The sequence below is a fragment of the Peromyscus leucopus genome, chromosome 9 (assembly GCF_004664715.2).
Source record: "Peromyscus leucopus breed LL Stock chromosome 9, UCI_PerLeu_2.1, whole genome shotgun sequence".
Lineage (NCBI taxonomy): Eukaryota > Metazoa > Chordata > Mammalia > Rodentia > Cricetidae > Peromyscus > Peromyscus leucopus.
This window is the reverse complement of record NC_051070.1, coordinates 48,794,390-48,811,843: the sequence shown is the minus strand read 5'-3', so window position 1 is coordinate 48,811,843 and position 17,454 is coordinate 48,794,390. Positions and strand designations below refer to the sequence as shown.

Below are 17,454 nucleotides of genomic sequence, written 5' to 3'. Positions count from 1 at the left end.
AGCCTGTGCCACCGGGTCTTCAAAGAACATTAGACAGTGATTAACACTTTTATTTCATGTGTATGTAAACGAAAAATCATGCACCCAACCACGAACGAGATGCACACACCTCTTGCCTTTATGTGGCTTGAACTTAGTGTGATTAGCATTCCAATGGAAGACTGCAGAGGATGAGCAAGTCCTTGCCTCCAGAGGGAAAGGGCAGCTCAAAGCAAGTTCCCAAAAAGGAAATTCAATAGCAGCAATAAGACTCAAAACATGTGGGCTTATAATATGCCAGGCAAATCTATAAACTTACGTATCTCTCAGATTAGCCGTCTGAAGTCGATATACGGCTGATCCTATTCCTTTTTTCCAGATGAGGAAACCAAGTGTGAAGATGAAAGACCCTAATCAAGGTCACAGAGGTAGCAAGTGAGAAACCTGGAATTCTTATCTTGGGAGTTGCACCTTGGAAATTCACAAGGTGGATCCAGAAAGAGGGGCAGTGACAGCATTCCGGTCTCAAGGAACTACAAACACAAACATGAAAATGTCAGAAGCACAAAGGTTCAGGCCGCAGCCAGGCTGCCCATGGAGAAGCTGTGAGTGTCTAGCCTGAAAGTAGGGGGCCCCAGAGAATGAGCTAAGAAAGGAGTTGTGTACCCCTCAAAGGAGCAATAAGAAATGCAGGCAAGAGGGTGGTAATGATTTTTTTCTGCAATCAACAATATTTTTAATAGGAATAAAATGCCTGGTGTGCAATGTAGAGCATCCTATTAGCCAGACGTGGGCTAAATATGCATGCATGACATCTGATACCTCACTGCAACCCAGTGATGAAGCTATTGTCACCCTAGTTGGCAATGGAGAATACTGGGCTCTCAAGAGGACTGAGTTAGGTTGTATGAGTTACAAAGCTGGGATTCTGAACCAAGGGACTGTGACTCCCGTACCTGCTCTCTCCAGTCCGGCCCCACAGACCATGCATTGGATGCAGAAGACCAGCAGCCTAGGGGCAGGTAGACGATCTGGGGTGTAATGTGGAAAAACAGAAGGGCTCCTCACTGTGGGCTGAACAGAGAAGGACTGAGAAATGTACATGAGGTGGGAGGGAAGGCTGGGCGTCTAGAGGGATGGGCAGGGAGATGGAAGGAAGGACTGGGAGGGCCAGAACGGTGATGACTCCATGAACCACGAGGATGTGTGGCAAGAAGCCCTAAGAGAGAGAAGCTCGGAAAGGATGGCGACAAGGTCACCAGGGTGACGGATGAAAGAGTCTAGAAGGCAGCTGGACATGTAGCTGTGATGTTGCCGTGAGAATTAGGTGATTGGCAGCACACTGGAGGGCTGGGAGTGGCCGAATGGGGGGTGTAGAGGACAAGAGAAGAATGTGGTAGACAGAACCCCGAGAAAGCCCTTCATGTTGGGGAAGCAATCCACTTTCTTCTCTGTAGAAGTAACAGTTTACATCTGCCTCCCTTAAGAAGCACAGAGAGAGGACCTCTTTGGCACGCGGGCACCTTACCATAGTGTCGATTCTGGAAGAAAAAAAAAAAGAAGAAGAAAATAAAAACGCTTTCTTTTCTGACATGAAGTTTTCAATTACTTCCTGGTGACATTTTTCAGATGAAGAAAAACGAGCTAGTTAAATGGTGCATACACATAACAAGAGTGTGTGTACTTAAATACCTTCAACTAACTGAACATTGTACTGATGGTTTATCAGTTATCACCAGACTTCCGGGACACAGCTCCACTGGCTGGGTACTCCCAGGCCATGCCTGTTTTCTAAGCTTTTTTATCTTCCTCCTCGCTCTTCACCTCTCAGCTTAAAATATTGCTGCCATATAGCCCACCTTATTAGGAATGTGTCCACTAGGCTGTGTCTCCGTTCTCTCTCTTTTTAAAGCAAAAGTTCTCAACGTTAACCTGTAGCAGAAAGAAGAATGGGGCGGGGGAGGGGGGCTGTTCGGTCCGCCCTTCCTGGCTGTCGCCACCTTGCAGGTTCTGACACAGTGACAGAGGGAGGTCTGGGGAAGGAGACAGACTGGAGCTGCTTATTCTCCTGGAAACCCGGAGCGACTTGGTGCAGACAGCCCTTCCTACTTCGCCTGCGGCTCTTTTGTGTGACTTTGAGAGGGGCTCCTGGTGACTGATTCCTCCCCGCCAGCGTGCCTGCTGAGGCTCTGGGAGGGAGGACCCGAGTGAGCAGAGCAGTAGCCAGAGGCAGCCAGCACAGACCTCAACTGCTGGAACTGGTGTGCAGTTTCTGAAGTCAGCAGAAACAGAAATCAAATTACTATCACCTCATGCTGCTGGGAGCTCAAGGAGAAGGGGATTCCACACCGGCTCAGTCACCACCATGCGACAGGCGAGTCACAGGACAGCGGACCCTGGCGACAACGAATGTAAGTTCTTAAGCTGCTGTCATTTACTGCTGTGGGATTTTTCTCTGTGGTTGAAGTCACGCTTGGCCACGATGCCGTCATTGCCGTGAGAATTTCTGGTGTGGAAAGTTCTCTGCTGCTCTTCGGGATGCGTTTTCCTTCCGTTAAGCAAGCCCCAGACCGAGCTGAAATTCCTGATCGCCGCTGCGGCGTTTCTGCCTGAGACTAAGAAGGGTAACCCAAGTGTATCCAGTTACTATGGGATTAACACTGCATGGGTTCTTAATGGAATTCCTTAATACAGAGGGCACACAGCCCTCCCTACCGATTTCGGATTGCATGATGTTTTAACTTTGTGATGGCCGGACTCGTGAAATCAGCACGTTTAACCCGAGAATTAGCTGAAACAGATTCGCACCGGCTACAAAACTTTTCTTCCTTAACCAGGAGCACGTTTGTATCCCCAAATGCTCAAAACTGCTTTTTTGCCTCTGCTTCATTGAGAACTTACAGCTCGACAGTGGACTCTTGCTAGCACTTTGTGAAGGGAGGCAGCGTCAAGAGCCATCACACTTCTGGAACTCTTACTATGGGAGAGGAAAATGCAGCCGGAGGAGCCACACATGGTCTCCACTTCACCGCGTCTTAGAGCCAGAACATAAAGATGAATGGTGAGCCTAGGCTGTGACTCGCTAGTCTCTCCACACTTCATCGGCTACAACTTCCGGCTTAGACATGGAAATTCTCTGTGAAGACAATACTTCTCTGAGCTTAATTCCAAACTCTTTGATGCAATTAGATGGCGACTCGAGGCTCTACCATAATGACTTCAGCTCCAGAGACGCTAACAGTTCTGATGCATCGAACTGGACCATTGATGCTGAAAATCGAACCAACGTATCCTGCGAAGGGTACCTTCCACCGACATGCCTCTCCATTCTTCATCTCCAGGAAAAAAACTGGTCTGCTCTGTTGACAGCTGTAGTGATTATTCTGACCATTGCTGGAAACATACTGGTCATCATGGCAGTGTCCCTAGAGAAAAAGCTACAGAATGCCACCAACTATTTCCTGATGTCACTTGCCATAGCTGATATGCTGCTGGGCTTCCTTGTCATGCCTGTGTCCATGTTAACCATCTTGTATGGTGAGTGGTGTTAGCATGCCAGCCGCCCCCAGTGTAGTCCCAAAGCCCACGTGCATGCGGTTGGCAGAGGGCCTGGGGCTCAGGAGAGAAGTAGACAAGAAGCTTTGTTTTAGTCTTAAAATTCTATTTTACTTGAGAGAAGAAAAAAAAAAATCAGACAACCTAGTGCCTGATCGTTGGTGAGTTTGGGGCTTTAAATTAAATTTTGTAGAGAAATTATTATCTGTACTCCAAAACTCCATGAGCATAATTTAACTTTCATTCATGTCCGTGTGATGTGTCCTTGTATTCGCCAGCCGCCTCGGGACAGAACTGTTTTATCTTTGCCACACCGTTCTCAGCACTTCTAATGGAGTGGTAAAAACCTGCCCATTTGCCTTGGAATGTTTGCAGAGAGAGCATTAGTGCTGGAGTGGGTTTAATGCTAAAATATTCAGAGTCTCCATTAGAACAAACGAATTACTCTGGTTTTAATTGTCCCCCTTGACCAGAGAAGCCAATACAGAAGAAAGCCTTTGAGTTATACCCTCAGCTCTTTAAAAATGTATACACATAAACTCCTCCTGTCTGGTTTTGGAGGATAGAAAACAAACTGAAAGCTATTAATCTTGCTTTCTCCTCAACCCAGTTTGACAAACTTCTTAAGAAATCGGCTTTCATGGGGGAGCATAAATGCTTTCAAATTTATGAGTAATATAGCCAGAGTCATCCTAACAAAGAACAAAGGAAACAATATTCAGACTGTTGGCACACACCCTCAGGAGTCACCAGAGCTACAGGCAGTTTTAGAGATAACCTTTAAAGGGCTTTCTGGCCAAGTCCTAGAGGCTACAGTATGGACATATCCCCCTAGCCCTGAAGGAAGGAGACAAGCCTGGAATAGTCAGCATCCATTTGTGAAGGCTAGCCCTGGCTTGACCATTCAAATCACACATTGGAATAATCCTATTACATTTGCTTATCATTTCTCGGCCCCTGGGGAGGGGCTCTCACTTCCTAAAACCCTGACCAGCCCTCAGGGGCAAACTCTACTGCGGGTGGGAGGTGTGACTGTGCAAGAACCCAAACCACAGCAGGAAGGCGGGGTGAGCTGCTGGGCAGCAGGGGCAGCCCTGGCCACGTAGGAAGTGCAAGCAGGTCCTTTGGTCTCAGCTCAAGGTTGCCCCCTGGTGACAATTTCTGGATGTGCAGCCTCCACCGGCCCGGAGTCTACTAGACACTGGTCCCTGCACCTTCCCCAGCGAGGAAGTCACAAATCTGTCTTGCACAGATATTCTCTTCTTACACCTTGGAGGAAACTTTGAGAGGAGAAGGGCCTGCTTTCTTTCAGGGAAGACCCTTGCCCCACAAGAGCCAACACCGGTTCCCAACAGCAGAGCTGGTTTCTGCTGCTAGAGTGTAAGATCCTCTCTGTTTAAGCAGTTTGCTGAGTCTAGAACCAGGTCTGGGATTACTTTAGGTCCTGCATCGTTTCCTTTTATGAATATTTCTGGGGGCAGCATGGTAGAGGTAAGACTTGTGCATAAATGAGAACTACCTCAGTCTGAGCTCTACTGTTCTAAGAAAGTATTGACCTCTCTAATATCCCTTCCCATTCACAGGCAGATGTAATTATCATTGCTCATTCTGTTAGCAAAACTAATGAACGGCTTACTCAAGTGTTTGATGCTCTCCAAACCACACAGAGCGGAACAAGACACTTTAGGGCATGGAGGCACCCTCTGTCTTCCTCAGACAGCCGAGTATCTGCCAAGCTTCCTGAACTGAATTCTGGGAAGTTTTAAAAACCCTTTGATATTGAGGGCCCACCTCTAGCCACTTTCCAGAAAGACTGGTTGACTGGACCCACCGTCCTACTGCTGATTGTAATGCTGGAAGGGGCACCTTTGCCCCAAGTAACGGCTACTGGGAGAGGCTCCGATATCAGCGTCAGCAATGTGATTTCTAAGTTTTTTGAAAAATGCACATTTTCCAACCTGCTCCAGCCTTACTGGATCAGAATGGCCAGAGGTGGGTCCTCATTGTAAGGAGCCAACTGAGAAAACTAGCTGTCACCTATAGCTTGAGCACTGCCCTGAGACAAAGCTAGACACCCTTGATTTTCTTCACCATCCTCTATGTGTCTCACATGTCCTGAATTTGAGTTTAATAAAACATTAGGGGACTGTGTATCGTAAGTAAAGACATTCAAGAGGTAGATTTGAAGCCATTGGGTCACACCATCTCTAATTGCCTGCCTGTGTGAGACTGGACACATCTAAGAATGACTAAGATTAGATTAACCACAAGGACCTTAACTCTAGAGAAGATTGTGTGGATAAATGATGGATGGATGTGAGAGGTACTTCAATTAAGGGGCTCAGAACATAACTTTGGAAAAGCTGTTAAATCAAAATGGCCTTGCCACTGTAAGCCCCTTGAGCCACACGAATGGCCAGGCCCCTCCCCTGAGGACCTCTAAATGCCAGACTTTCCCTTCAGAGTTGTAGGTGTAGCAAGGCAGATGGAGCTCCTGGGGGAGGGGCCTGGGCTCTCAGGTGTGGCTCAAGGGCGTTACAGCCAGGTGGAGGGGGGAAAGAGACTCATTGAAGAGGAAGAAGCAAATTCCTCATTTGCTAATGTAATTCTAGAGACCAGAACTATTCAAACCTACACTCACCTATCAGTGCCTTCATAGTGTAATGAAGCACACTTGCTGCTTGTCCAATGTTGGAAGTCTTGCCACCAATGCCTGTCCCCAAGTTGTAAACAGTTGTGCCAGGGTATAGATCACATGGCAAAGGAAGCATGAAGCCGCTTGCTGATGCTAAAACTTGTGCACTACAGGGTACCGGTGGCCTTTGCCTAGCAAGCTCTGTGCAGTCTGGATTTACCTCGATGTACTCTTCTCTACGGCCTCCATCATGCACCTCTGTGCCATCTCACTGGACCGCTACGTCGCCATCCAGAACCCCATTCACCATAGCCGCTTCAACTCCAGAACCAAGGCCTTCCTGAAGATCATCGCTGTCTGGACCATATCCGTAGGTAAGCGGGAGCATGTCAGAGGTGCATTTGAACCTGGAGTTTGCCTTTCCCTGGAGACGTGTTCCATTTTGTTGCACTGAAACTTGACGCTCTGAGTCTGTTGTTTCATGTGTTGCAAGGTGTGTCTGAAACTTCATGATTCTTGCAGTGATTTTAGGAAAGGAAAATCTGTGGATGTTGTGGCTGACAGCAACCGTATGCATTGTTTTGCACACGTAAGAATAAGCACACTAGCAGAGCCTGAGTCAGGCATGACTGTGTTCTTTCTCACATCCAAGCTCAGTACTCCAAGTCTTGGGTCTCCCAGAAACCTGAGTTTTGTCATTACCGAACTTGTGGTTGCTGAAGAATACAGACACTTGTTTTTGATAACACAAGCCTTGAGGGGGGATCTAGAAAGTGGCAGAAGCTGAGGACAGAGGGAAGTGGTAACAAGGGCTTAAGGACTGGCACTTCAGCTGCCTGGTGCTTCTGTGGCCTTTCTTCTGTCTATTTTCTTCTTCCTGCTGTGACATCCACACCAAAGGATTCCAACCAACCTCAGTTAGGCTGATCACACACACTCTCCACTTGCTAGTATTGATCTTCCGTCACCGTAATAGGATCTAAAGGGGCAGCTCTCGGGCAGCAAAGTCAATTGTACCTGTCACCTCGGCAGGCTTGGTTTGTAATCAAAGGCTCCCCGAGACCTGTTGTAAAGTCTCAAAGCGTTTCAGGTGGAAATACCGTATTTGCTAAGGCCCATGGGGTGTGGTATCTACTTCTAGGGGAGACTGTGGGATTTGATGGTAGGTTAAAATTCCAGAACTCATTTGATACCACTCACAACTGTGTAATAAAAATACCTATCGATGGGGCTGGAAAGATGGCTTAGCATTAAGAGCACTTGCTACTCTTGCAGAGGACCCAGTTTGATTTCCAGGACCTACATGGTAACTCACAACCCAGTTCCAAGAGATTTGACATGCTCTTCTGGCCTCTGAGGGCACCAGGAAGACATATGTTGTACAGACGTACAGGCAAGCAGAACACCCATACACATAAAATAAAAGCAATTTTTAAAGTATCTATGAGAAATAGCAAGCATGGTTAGTGTTCATTGCTTCCTTTCCTGCTAATAACAGGAATTAATGTGACACTATCTCCATTTTGTAGATGAGAAAACTAGCCTTCAGAACTGGAAATAAGGCGTATGTATGCAGCAAGCATGGGCACAATGAGCATCCTCCGGTTCTGAGGCTAACAGTGATGAGTTACATGTTACACAGCATGCGCACACTTTGGAAAAATCCTCATCTGTTTTCCATTTCGAGCCTTACATTACCATTTGAGGTCAGCAGCACAGACAACCTCACAGTGTTTTTTTGATAAGTCGGGGAACCTCGGGACACAGGACATGTGGTTTCCTGGGTCACAGGTCTGACTCACTGGCACTCTAGGCTTCTGGCATCACGCCCTGTCTCTTTCTGCTGAGTGTACCACACCTTCCTTAGCCAGCAGCTTCTGCTCCAAGAAAATGCTAATGGCATTAATAATTCATAACATTAATCCGTGCAACTCAGGACTTGTTCCACCTGGAACAGGAGGGTAAAGGGGCCCCACAGGTGACCATCCAAGCTGCTCATAACCACTCTGGAGAACCCTTCGGTTCAGATGGCTGAGTGTTCCTGAGAGAGATCCATGGTTGAGGACCATGAGCCAGATTATCAGAAAAGGAAGCGTGATAAAGAAGGGTCAAATACAGTCCACGCAGGCAAGAACTCGACCTTCACTTCATAGACTGTCCCAGTCGCTAAGCAGAGACTGAAATGACGCAGCACCCTTTTCTTTGCGTGTATGTGGTGTGTAGGTGTGCTTGCATGTATGGGAGTTCACGTGTATGCACATTTAATGTAGTAGCAAAAGTTGATGTCAAGTGTCTTTCTCGGTTTATCTTTACTTTATGAGGCAGGGTCTCTAGCTTAGATCCAGAGCTTACCAATTTGACTAGTCCAGCCAGCTAGCTTAATTCCAGGGATCCTGCCTCTGCCTCCTGAGGGCTGGGGTTACAGGTAGCCCCCCAACATCTCCATGAGTTCTGAGAATCTATCTCCGGTCCTCACATTACAGCAAGGACCTGTACCCACCGAGCCATCTCTCCAGTCCCAGCATCCATTATCTTTTGCCCTTAGCCAAGACAACTTCCTGTCTCTGACCAACTTCATGATGATACGGTTAGCAAAATCAGAGATTCTGAGTATTGCCACAGACCCAGTCGCGTCCAAGTCACCTTGTAGATAAGTCTGTCACACCGGATGGCAGCACTCGGAAGCAGGAGTTTGATCCAGGTCAATCCAGCTCCAGTCTGGACTTTATCTACTACCTAATAAGGCTGTCGGTCTTCCCTCACTCTTTCTGGCTGTCATCCCAGGAGGGAGACAGGTTGGGATGGCTGTGGGGATGCTGACCAATGGGCATCGTTAAAAAGGAGTCATTCAGAAGTTATCGTCTCTCTGTTCTGTGGATTTTCTAAAGTAAACCAGATGAATAGTGTGTGTTTGAATGTCTCCCCCAGTGTGGTAAAAGACAATTAAACATCAGAAAAGTCAAGGTTACACAACCGTGTGACTACCTGTGAGGTGGAGTTCTGAGGAGCAATTGGGTAAGAAATGCTAAAAGCAAGAAGTCAGTTCTACCCTGGGTCCTGAAAGAGCTCAGTGCCAACTTCTTCCCGACTTTTCCTCTCTTGTTTCTGTTTATGTTGTTTTGTTTGGGCTTTTGGCAGTTTTAGTTTGCTCTGTGTGTGACTTTAGGTTTAGATCCGTATTCCAGCTGGAATGTTTTTCCTGGGTTTTGTTTGTTTGTTTGTTTTTAATCATATATAGTCAACCAATGAAACGGATTTCAAGATGTACACTGTGGTGACTGAATGTACACGTTTTGTAAAATAAATACCACAAATTAGTTAATTCCTGCCTCCTCTTACCGCTGTGCCTTTTATTTTGCAGTCAGAATATGGAGAAAATAACAGGAGTAAAACTCAGAGTTAGTACATTCAGACACCATGCCATACACTGGATCCCCTGAACTAACCCGTCTCCCCTTCCCCCATAGGTCTCTGCTAATAGAATCACTCTTGCCAGAGAGGAAATATTCCAGAGAGATGGTTGTACCGCCACTTCCAGTTAACAGATTATCCAAACAATAAACCCCAATGAATCATATTTTCCCAGAGTCCCTGCTGAGGGAAAAGAAAGACCAAAGCCCTGGTGCCAGGCAGAGAAAGAACTCTCTGGAAGAGAGCTCACATGGGCCTGGTATCTTATCAGACAGCCCTCACAGGACAGTGATGTTCAGTGCCGAGTACACCACGCCTTGACCAGCACTGTTTAATTATACACTCCATCCTCTATTGAAACATAAACCTCAGATCAGGACCCCAACAATGGCTTGGGGGGTCACTGGACATCTTTGTCCTTCACAAGGTGTCCATACTGACTAAATTCCCTTCCTCTGCATCTCTGAGTAGTTCTCTTTAATTGGTATATCCTTTGTTGGGAGCTGCCGGGGCCCAGATTTTATCCTAAAATCCCTGCTACAGTAAATGTCATTCTACTGTTTCTATAAATTCAGTCTTTCTTAGACTCCACATGTGAGTGAGATCATATATCCTTGCTGTACTTTTGAGACTGATCCACAGTTGGGAACAGGCAGATTACTTTTCTATAGCTCATAATACAGAATTCTATTTGTATATGGCCTGCCTTGCTCTCACTTAACAGTCAAAGCCTTTATAGCATCTATTGTAGAATTTTTCGTTAGTTTGCTGATATATTCGGTTTTCTTCATGAGTTGATAAATAAAGAGCCAAACTTGGATTTCTGCAGTTTCTTTTCTGAGCATCTGTAAACGAAGCTCAGAGGTTGCCATTTCCCCTCTGAGGTCTTTATGTCAGGACTAAGTTCTATACAACCCTTAAAAAATACACACTCCTTACTAACTCTCTGGTGCCATTTAAAATTTTTTAAATCTGTTTTTAGCCCCCATTTACACTTTCTACCCCTTCATGGGTTATTAACTACCTACAGATTTTATCTTTCATGCCGGTGTTTAATCGTTATCAAATGCTCTCTTCATTTCTTAGTGAGCCTTCTTGCCTTAAAAGTCGACTCCATAGACACTGTATTTATGCCAGATTTCTTTGGGTTTTATCATTTTTCTGGCTATATTTTACTCTATCCTATTACCAACTGTGACTTTGTGTTCTAAGTGTGTTACCTGGATGAAAGCATACCCAGCTGTTTTTTTAATCCAATTCATCCATTTAAAAAAAAAAAAAGATTTATTCTTATTCATGTGTAGGTACATGTGTCGGCTTGTAGATAAGTACATGTGAGATGCCTGTGGAGGCCAGAAGTAGGGAACCCTCAGGAGCTGGAGTTGCAGGCAGCTGTTAGCTGCCTGACACAGATGAGGGAACCGAGTCCTCCGGAAGAGCAGCCGTCGCCCTGGCTGGCTGATCCCTCACTCCAGCCCCCATCTTCATCTTTTAATCAGATTATTTAGTTCTTTCACAGTTGATATCAATTCCTTTCTGCTTTACTTTTAGACTGATTAGAATTTTAATTCAAATTTCTCTTTAAGCTTATTGATTGTCTATTCTTTTAGCAATATCTACATGCCTTTTACACCTTTTGGAAATGCAAAAAAATTGAGAACGATTCAACCCCATTTACCCCGTGCTCCATTGTGTTTCCTTTCCTGATTTGTAGACATAGGTCAATGAAACCCAAGGCATCATTCCAGCTGCCCTATGAACTTGTGTGTGTTTCCTACATACAAACTCTTCTGTTGCCAGGTTCTGCTTTCTTCACTTCTACAGTTCTGCCCGGGGGGTGTGTAGTCCTTACTCCTGAAGAATTGCAATGTCATGCTTGCTGTTGGCTCTCCGTTTTCATCACTCCAGATCACTGTTTTCCCTTCATTTATAGCACACTTTTGCATAGTGTAGAACCCAAACGGACCTGCTGATGCAGACCCATGATATCGGCCACATGAGTCTCTGTGGCCAGAAAAGTCCAAATTCAAAGCCACCATGAGCAACTTAGTGAGGCCTTGTCATGGAAAAAAAAAAAAAAAAAAATCCAAAGAGGCTTAGTCTGCAGCTCAATGGAAGAGCACCTGCCAAGCCTCTGTGAGGCTCTGAGTTCAGTCCCCAGCACAAAAGAGAAATGAAGAAGTCCTTTTCCAGAACTTTACCCATGGCCTTCTAGGTCTCTAGATTATTTTAGTTTGTTGTTTGTAAGAGCTCAGCTGTCAGTGTCCACAGAAGCCACCATGTCGCCTGGCTTTGGAGATCATCTTTAGCAGTTTACTTAGGTGCTGCCTGGACGTGGATTAGTTTTGTCTTCATCCTGAACTTGATTGGTACGGGTTCTTAAATCTGACATTCAAGGTTATCTTGTTGTCACTTTGAAAAGTCCCTTAGCCACTATCCTTTCAATTATTACACCAGCACCATCCCCCTGCCCTCACTCTGAGGCTCCAGCTCATGCATGATGGAATATTGACCTGCACATCTTAGGGCTCAGTTTCTACATTCTCCTCCTCCACCGTCTCCTCTCCCTTCAGTCTGTGGCACAGTTTCCTCTCCCATCAGGTACTTCCAATCTACTGCCAAGACCATCTAGTGTATTCTCACAGATTGTATTTCAGCTACTAGATTCTTAGGTTTTTACCAGTTTAACAGATTTCAGTTGTCTGGACTAGTTCTCTATTATTCATCTATCAAATGTCGATCACTGTTTTCTGAGTATCTCTCAGTTACCTGGTAATTCTGTCCTCTGGAAATTTTCTCCTTGGCCTTACTCATTTCTTTGGGTTGTTATACCTTGTAGTTTTTTTTTTTTTTATTGCATTGTATCTTGTGTAAAAATCTAACAGGCAGTGTGTTGATATTAGTTTTCACACAGGGAAATCCACGAGCTTTAACATGTCTGGTATATGTGTGTGCATAACATATCTGGTATATGTGTGTACATGTGTACGTATGTGCATGCATGGGCAGGCACCCCTTAGCCCAATCACTCTATTCCTTTGAAACAGTGATCTCCTAAGAACTGATTTCCAGTTGTGGCTTTATAACCCCTCTGTATTCTTCTATGGTTCCAGGTAAAAGCTGGATGGTTCTTGACTGTAGGAACTCTGACCTCAGCTCTTATATCCTCAACCCACAACATGGCTGCCAACTCATTCAGCCTCAGACAAATCAGTGGGTGCTTGAGAAACGAGGTGGCCCCTATCATCTGACGTTTCTGCCCTTGGCAGCACTTAGAGAGACATGAATTCTACTTTACTCTATAGGAATACGGTCATGCCTCATCCAGTTCGATTCTCTCCTGTGTATCTTTTGTCTCTTCATTTTAACATAATTTGTGTCTTCGCCTTCTATGTGTTTCACAACGTATAGGTGCGTTTTATTTCTTCTCAAGATCTGACAGTCTCTCTTTAATCCTGAACTTCAGCCCATCTACATTCACTGTGACAGTTGGCGTAATTAGTTTCCTGTTATCTGATTGTATTATAGCTGCCATTTGATTTCCCTGTAGTTCTCTCAAGCTACCCCAGTTCCCCATTTTTAGTGAACTGCAAACTCTTCCTTCATTTCCTCTACCGCTTTCCCACTTACTCAAATTTCTGCAGGATTTTTCCTTTTCATTCCTCTCCTCATTACAATTTCATCCCAAACAATTATTACACCAATCTTTCCACTAATGAACATAAAGTAAGTAAGAGTCTTAACTTCTCTCAGCCACCTTGCATCTCCAGTTCACTGTTTTTTCTCTAGTATTTTTAGCTCACCTAGTGGTGCGCCAGGTCTTTTAATGCAGGTCACAAAGTGTAGGAACTGTAAAGATAAATACAGGCTTAGCAAATTCTGTGGGAAACATTTTCTATGACTAAAATAGTCATGAGCAAGCTCAAAATTTCTTATGAGAATAACAGACCAAGAAATATACTTTTGAAGAGGCACCTGCACCTTAATTTTTTTAAGGACAAATAATCCAGTAAGGACAGAAATAAATAGGCAATCTTCAGAAATACAACTTGAAATAGACACTTAGCCACATGGAATCTTAACTCGAGGGTCATAGAGACATGGCTTAAAGCAACATGGCTTTTCACTTGCTGGCTAGTCAGATGGAGTGACTAAAGACGCCCCACTCCACCCCAACTGGCCACTGTGAGTATGGCACCACACGTATGCCCATATTCCAAGGGTTACAGTGCGGGGTTAGCTCTCTGACCATCTAACCAAGGCTGTTAAAAGTGGGCATCCATCCTGCTGGACAGAATTTTTTTTCTATAGGAAAATGAAAGTCCATGTAGGAGTGTTCAGCACCTCAATTTTTAAATGTGAAAACGGAAGGTTGGCTAAGATTGGGTCGATGGATTTTCTGTTTCAGAACAACTTGAAGCTCTGAAAAGTGATGGGTTAGGACACTGGATATTTAAACAGAAGAAACATGTCTGTGGGGTTAAATGCAGACACCAGGTTGTGCGGGTGGCTATTGTGATTTGAAAAAGGCTGACAGTGTTGATCATAACCATGGGGAGACAGAGGTGGTGGAACTGGTGGGCTGCTGAAGGACCTCATGTTTACAAAGACTGAAATTCCAAGAAGAGACAGAACTGTCATCGCTTCCCTCATACGCTTCTCCACAGCTGTAGTCACTGCAGACATTACTCCCAGATGCTCTCGCTAACCAAGAATGGAATGTCACAATTCCATGACGAATCAGAAAAGACTTCCTAGGGGCAGTGGCTCACCTTGAGGGTGTGTGTATATTACAAATGGCAGCCTCAACAGTCTGCTTGCAGAGAATTTGGGTTTCCTTGCACTGGGTTAATCCTAACATCTACTGTTTTCTCCCCTGTTTATCGCTTCAAGCATGGCTGTGTTCTTGCTTGTCTAGGCTCCCATCAACTTCTAAGGAAAGCAAGCATGATTACAAATCAATCCTATGTCCCATTTGTGAGCTTCTCACGGTGAATAAATGACAATGAATGAATGAGGCATTCGATTAAGAATGATCCTGGGATTGTCTGTAGATTATATTTTCCTTCTCAAACCTAATTCCCATTACCAGAGCTAACTGTGACTTCACTCCAATGCACAAAATGAGCAAACTCTATCACTGATTGCCTTGCTGATGCCATGGGAAAAGAAATATATGTTCCTTTATTTCCTGACTGTCATGAGCCAAGATAGGCGTGGGATAGGAAGGTTAAAATTGTGTTTGCACATTGTCATATGATGACAAGCAAATATACCCCTTCAAATCTTTTTTCCATAAATAGTATTTCATTCCAGAAATGCATTTGCAACTCATAGGGTAATTTTGAAATGCATCTAAATAGAAAGATTTGCCTCCTCAAAGCTAAGCGCAACCACCTATTCTCCGTGTTATTGCTTCTGTAATAGATGAAGAAGTAGGCTAGGTCACATTTATTCAAGACCTTTATCCTTAGGAGCTGTGACTCATGCACAGAATCCTAAACCAGGAGCTGCAGTCCCTGGATCAAGCCTCCTCCTTCATGCAGGTGGAAAGCCTTCCTTCCCAGGATGCACAGAACAGGGATGGTGAGAATAATACATCTGACTAGTTTTAATTTATAATTATTTTCACATGAGATTTTTATTATCTTTTCATACTTAACCACACAATGTACATGCACTCAGATATCATGGCACCCCACAAATATGAACTTCTGTATATCTTTAACTATTAGCTAATAATTTCAATTTAAAAAGAAAACCAGCAAGTCTTGCCCTTTATGTTCACAGAACTCTCATAGGGAAGATGAATCTGAAAATACCTTCAAAATAGTCTTTCTGATAATTGAACATCGTTGACAATTCCTAAGACAACGACCAAAAGCAATATAAGGAACAAAGAGTTTGTTTTGGCTTAGCCACCAATTGGATGACAAGGGTTCATATTTTCATTATTTTTTCTTTTTATTATGTGTTCACATTTTCAAGCAAACTTCCACAAGCCTTGATTTGTAGCTGTTTCTCCTAGTACATCCTAGCTCACTCTTCACTCCCCAGCCATGAGTAGCCATTATTCTCACAGCATCTAGTAAATGTCTGTCTGCAAAGCCTTCCCTTCCCCTGGCTTACATGATTTTTACTTTAATCTATCACCTCTAAGAAGCCTTCTTCAAACTTCTCTTCTCTCCAGAAATTAAGTATTGTCCTGCTTTGATTCTCCCACATATCTGTCTCCTCACCTATTCCATTTATGTGATAATAATCTATTTCTCTGCTAGGTCACAAGTTTTTAGAGAACAAGAAATAGAAAGCAAAACAAACAGAAATAAAATGTACTTCCTCTTGCTCCCAATCCATATGATAATAGAAAATGCCTAACCAAGCACTCATCCGAAAACTAATTTCTTGAGTCTGACACCGAGACACCTTTAAAAGAAATTGTATTTCTGTGCCCTGTTTCAAAGCTATTTTTAGACTGTTTCCCTATACTTCAAGTAATAAAGACTAATGGTTATGTGAGAAAGGAATTGTTTCATCGTCGTTCTACTTAGCATCAGCCAGGTAGAGTTATTAGCAACGCTAATTAGTGGAGGCTGTAAGAAAGGACTCAGAGTGAGCTGTGCTCTGGTATGCTCCCCATTCCCGCTGAGCTTTAGTTTGAGATCTTGACATTTCTTCAGCAAGCATTTGGGAATCATGCCTTTCTAACGTGGGATTTCCCACATTGGAATCAAAGTACCCTCTAAGGGATGTTAATTTTTCAGTTGGGCAAAGAGGTAAGGGGAGAAGCAGAGAAGAGAAAAAAGGCAAGCAGGCAGGCTTCCATATCTGCCTAGGCAGGACCTCAACAACTGACTGCAGCTTAGAGGATTGTCCACAGCCCACAGCCCTGGCCTCAAAGGCCCAAGCCGAGTTTACTCTTCCGACGTTCGTTTCTTTTATTCAGAGATTGTCACATTCTGAAGAAATTCACATATCACATTACAATTAAATTTCCTTATTTTGAATGTGGAGTCACAGAGACACGTTTTCCTGGTTCCTTTCATCTCCGTGAGGCTCTCAATCCTAGAGGGAGAATCCTCTCCAAAACTGTAGTAAATAGCATCACAAGACAAGTGAGAGTCCACAGTGGGCCAGGAACTGTCCCAGCACGTGAAGGCACAAAGAAGCACTCAGCAGGTGTGACCTGGAAATGCTCACAGACCGCTTTAAAATAAAAATCAACCGTGGGAATGGGAGGGAAATGGAAGGATCATGGGGTGGAAATGTTTGAAAAAAAATGCATATGTGTATAAAGTTGCCCCCAAAAAAAACAATTTTTAATTTAAAAAATTAAATATATAAACACACTAAAAATAGCTAATGGAAAAAAACAGCTACATACAGCAGAAAGTAGAATTTAGAAGTAGAATATGTTTGACATATAAAGAAGTCTGGCAAGGTTGGGGATCATAGAAGCTGGATGAACAAGGAAAGGGTTAAAATTGAATCTTGAATGATGAACAGATTGTTGGCAAAAGAAATCAGAGGGGGAACATCCAAGAAGAGACTGCTGTAAAAGAGAGGCATCATAAACAAAGGGTTAAGATTCTCGATAAAGGAAAATGAGTTCTCTCCAAAGGAGTCTCGCTGGGTCCACAAACCACAGTTAAGACAGGCCCCAAGCCCAGTAATAGACGACCAACACAAAATGGACTCAATGGTATTTGGGGAAGTTTTTAGTTTCATAATGCATTATCTGGGTATTTTGTTTTACCTTACTGGTTTGACTTATAGTATGGTTTCTGGCTTTGTGTTTTTATGGATTTCTGGGTGTGCAAATATGTATCTCTCTGAATCTTTAAGTGTGTCTTGTGCTTTTTCTTTGGCTCATT

At 44.1% G+C, this 17,454-nt stretch overlaps 1 protein-coding gene across 1 annotated transcript in view; it reads left to right on the top strand.

The window, feature by feature from the left end:
- The first annotated feature begins 1,747 nt into the window (after positions 1–1,747).
- Positions 1,748–17,454, top strand: part of Htr2a (5-hydroxytryptamine receptor 2A) — a 61,919-nt gene continuing 46,212 nt past the window's right edge. Inside the window, exons 1-2 of the mRNA XM_028877656.1 lie at positions 1,748–3,516; positions 6,343–6,543. Of these exons, the coding sequence (XP_028733489.1) occupies positions 3,105–3,516; positions 6,343–6,543 (613 nt within the window). The 5' untranslated portion in view covers positions 1,748–3,104. The remainder of the gene's footprint in view (positions 3,517–6,342; positions 6,544–17,454) is intronic.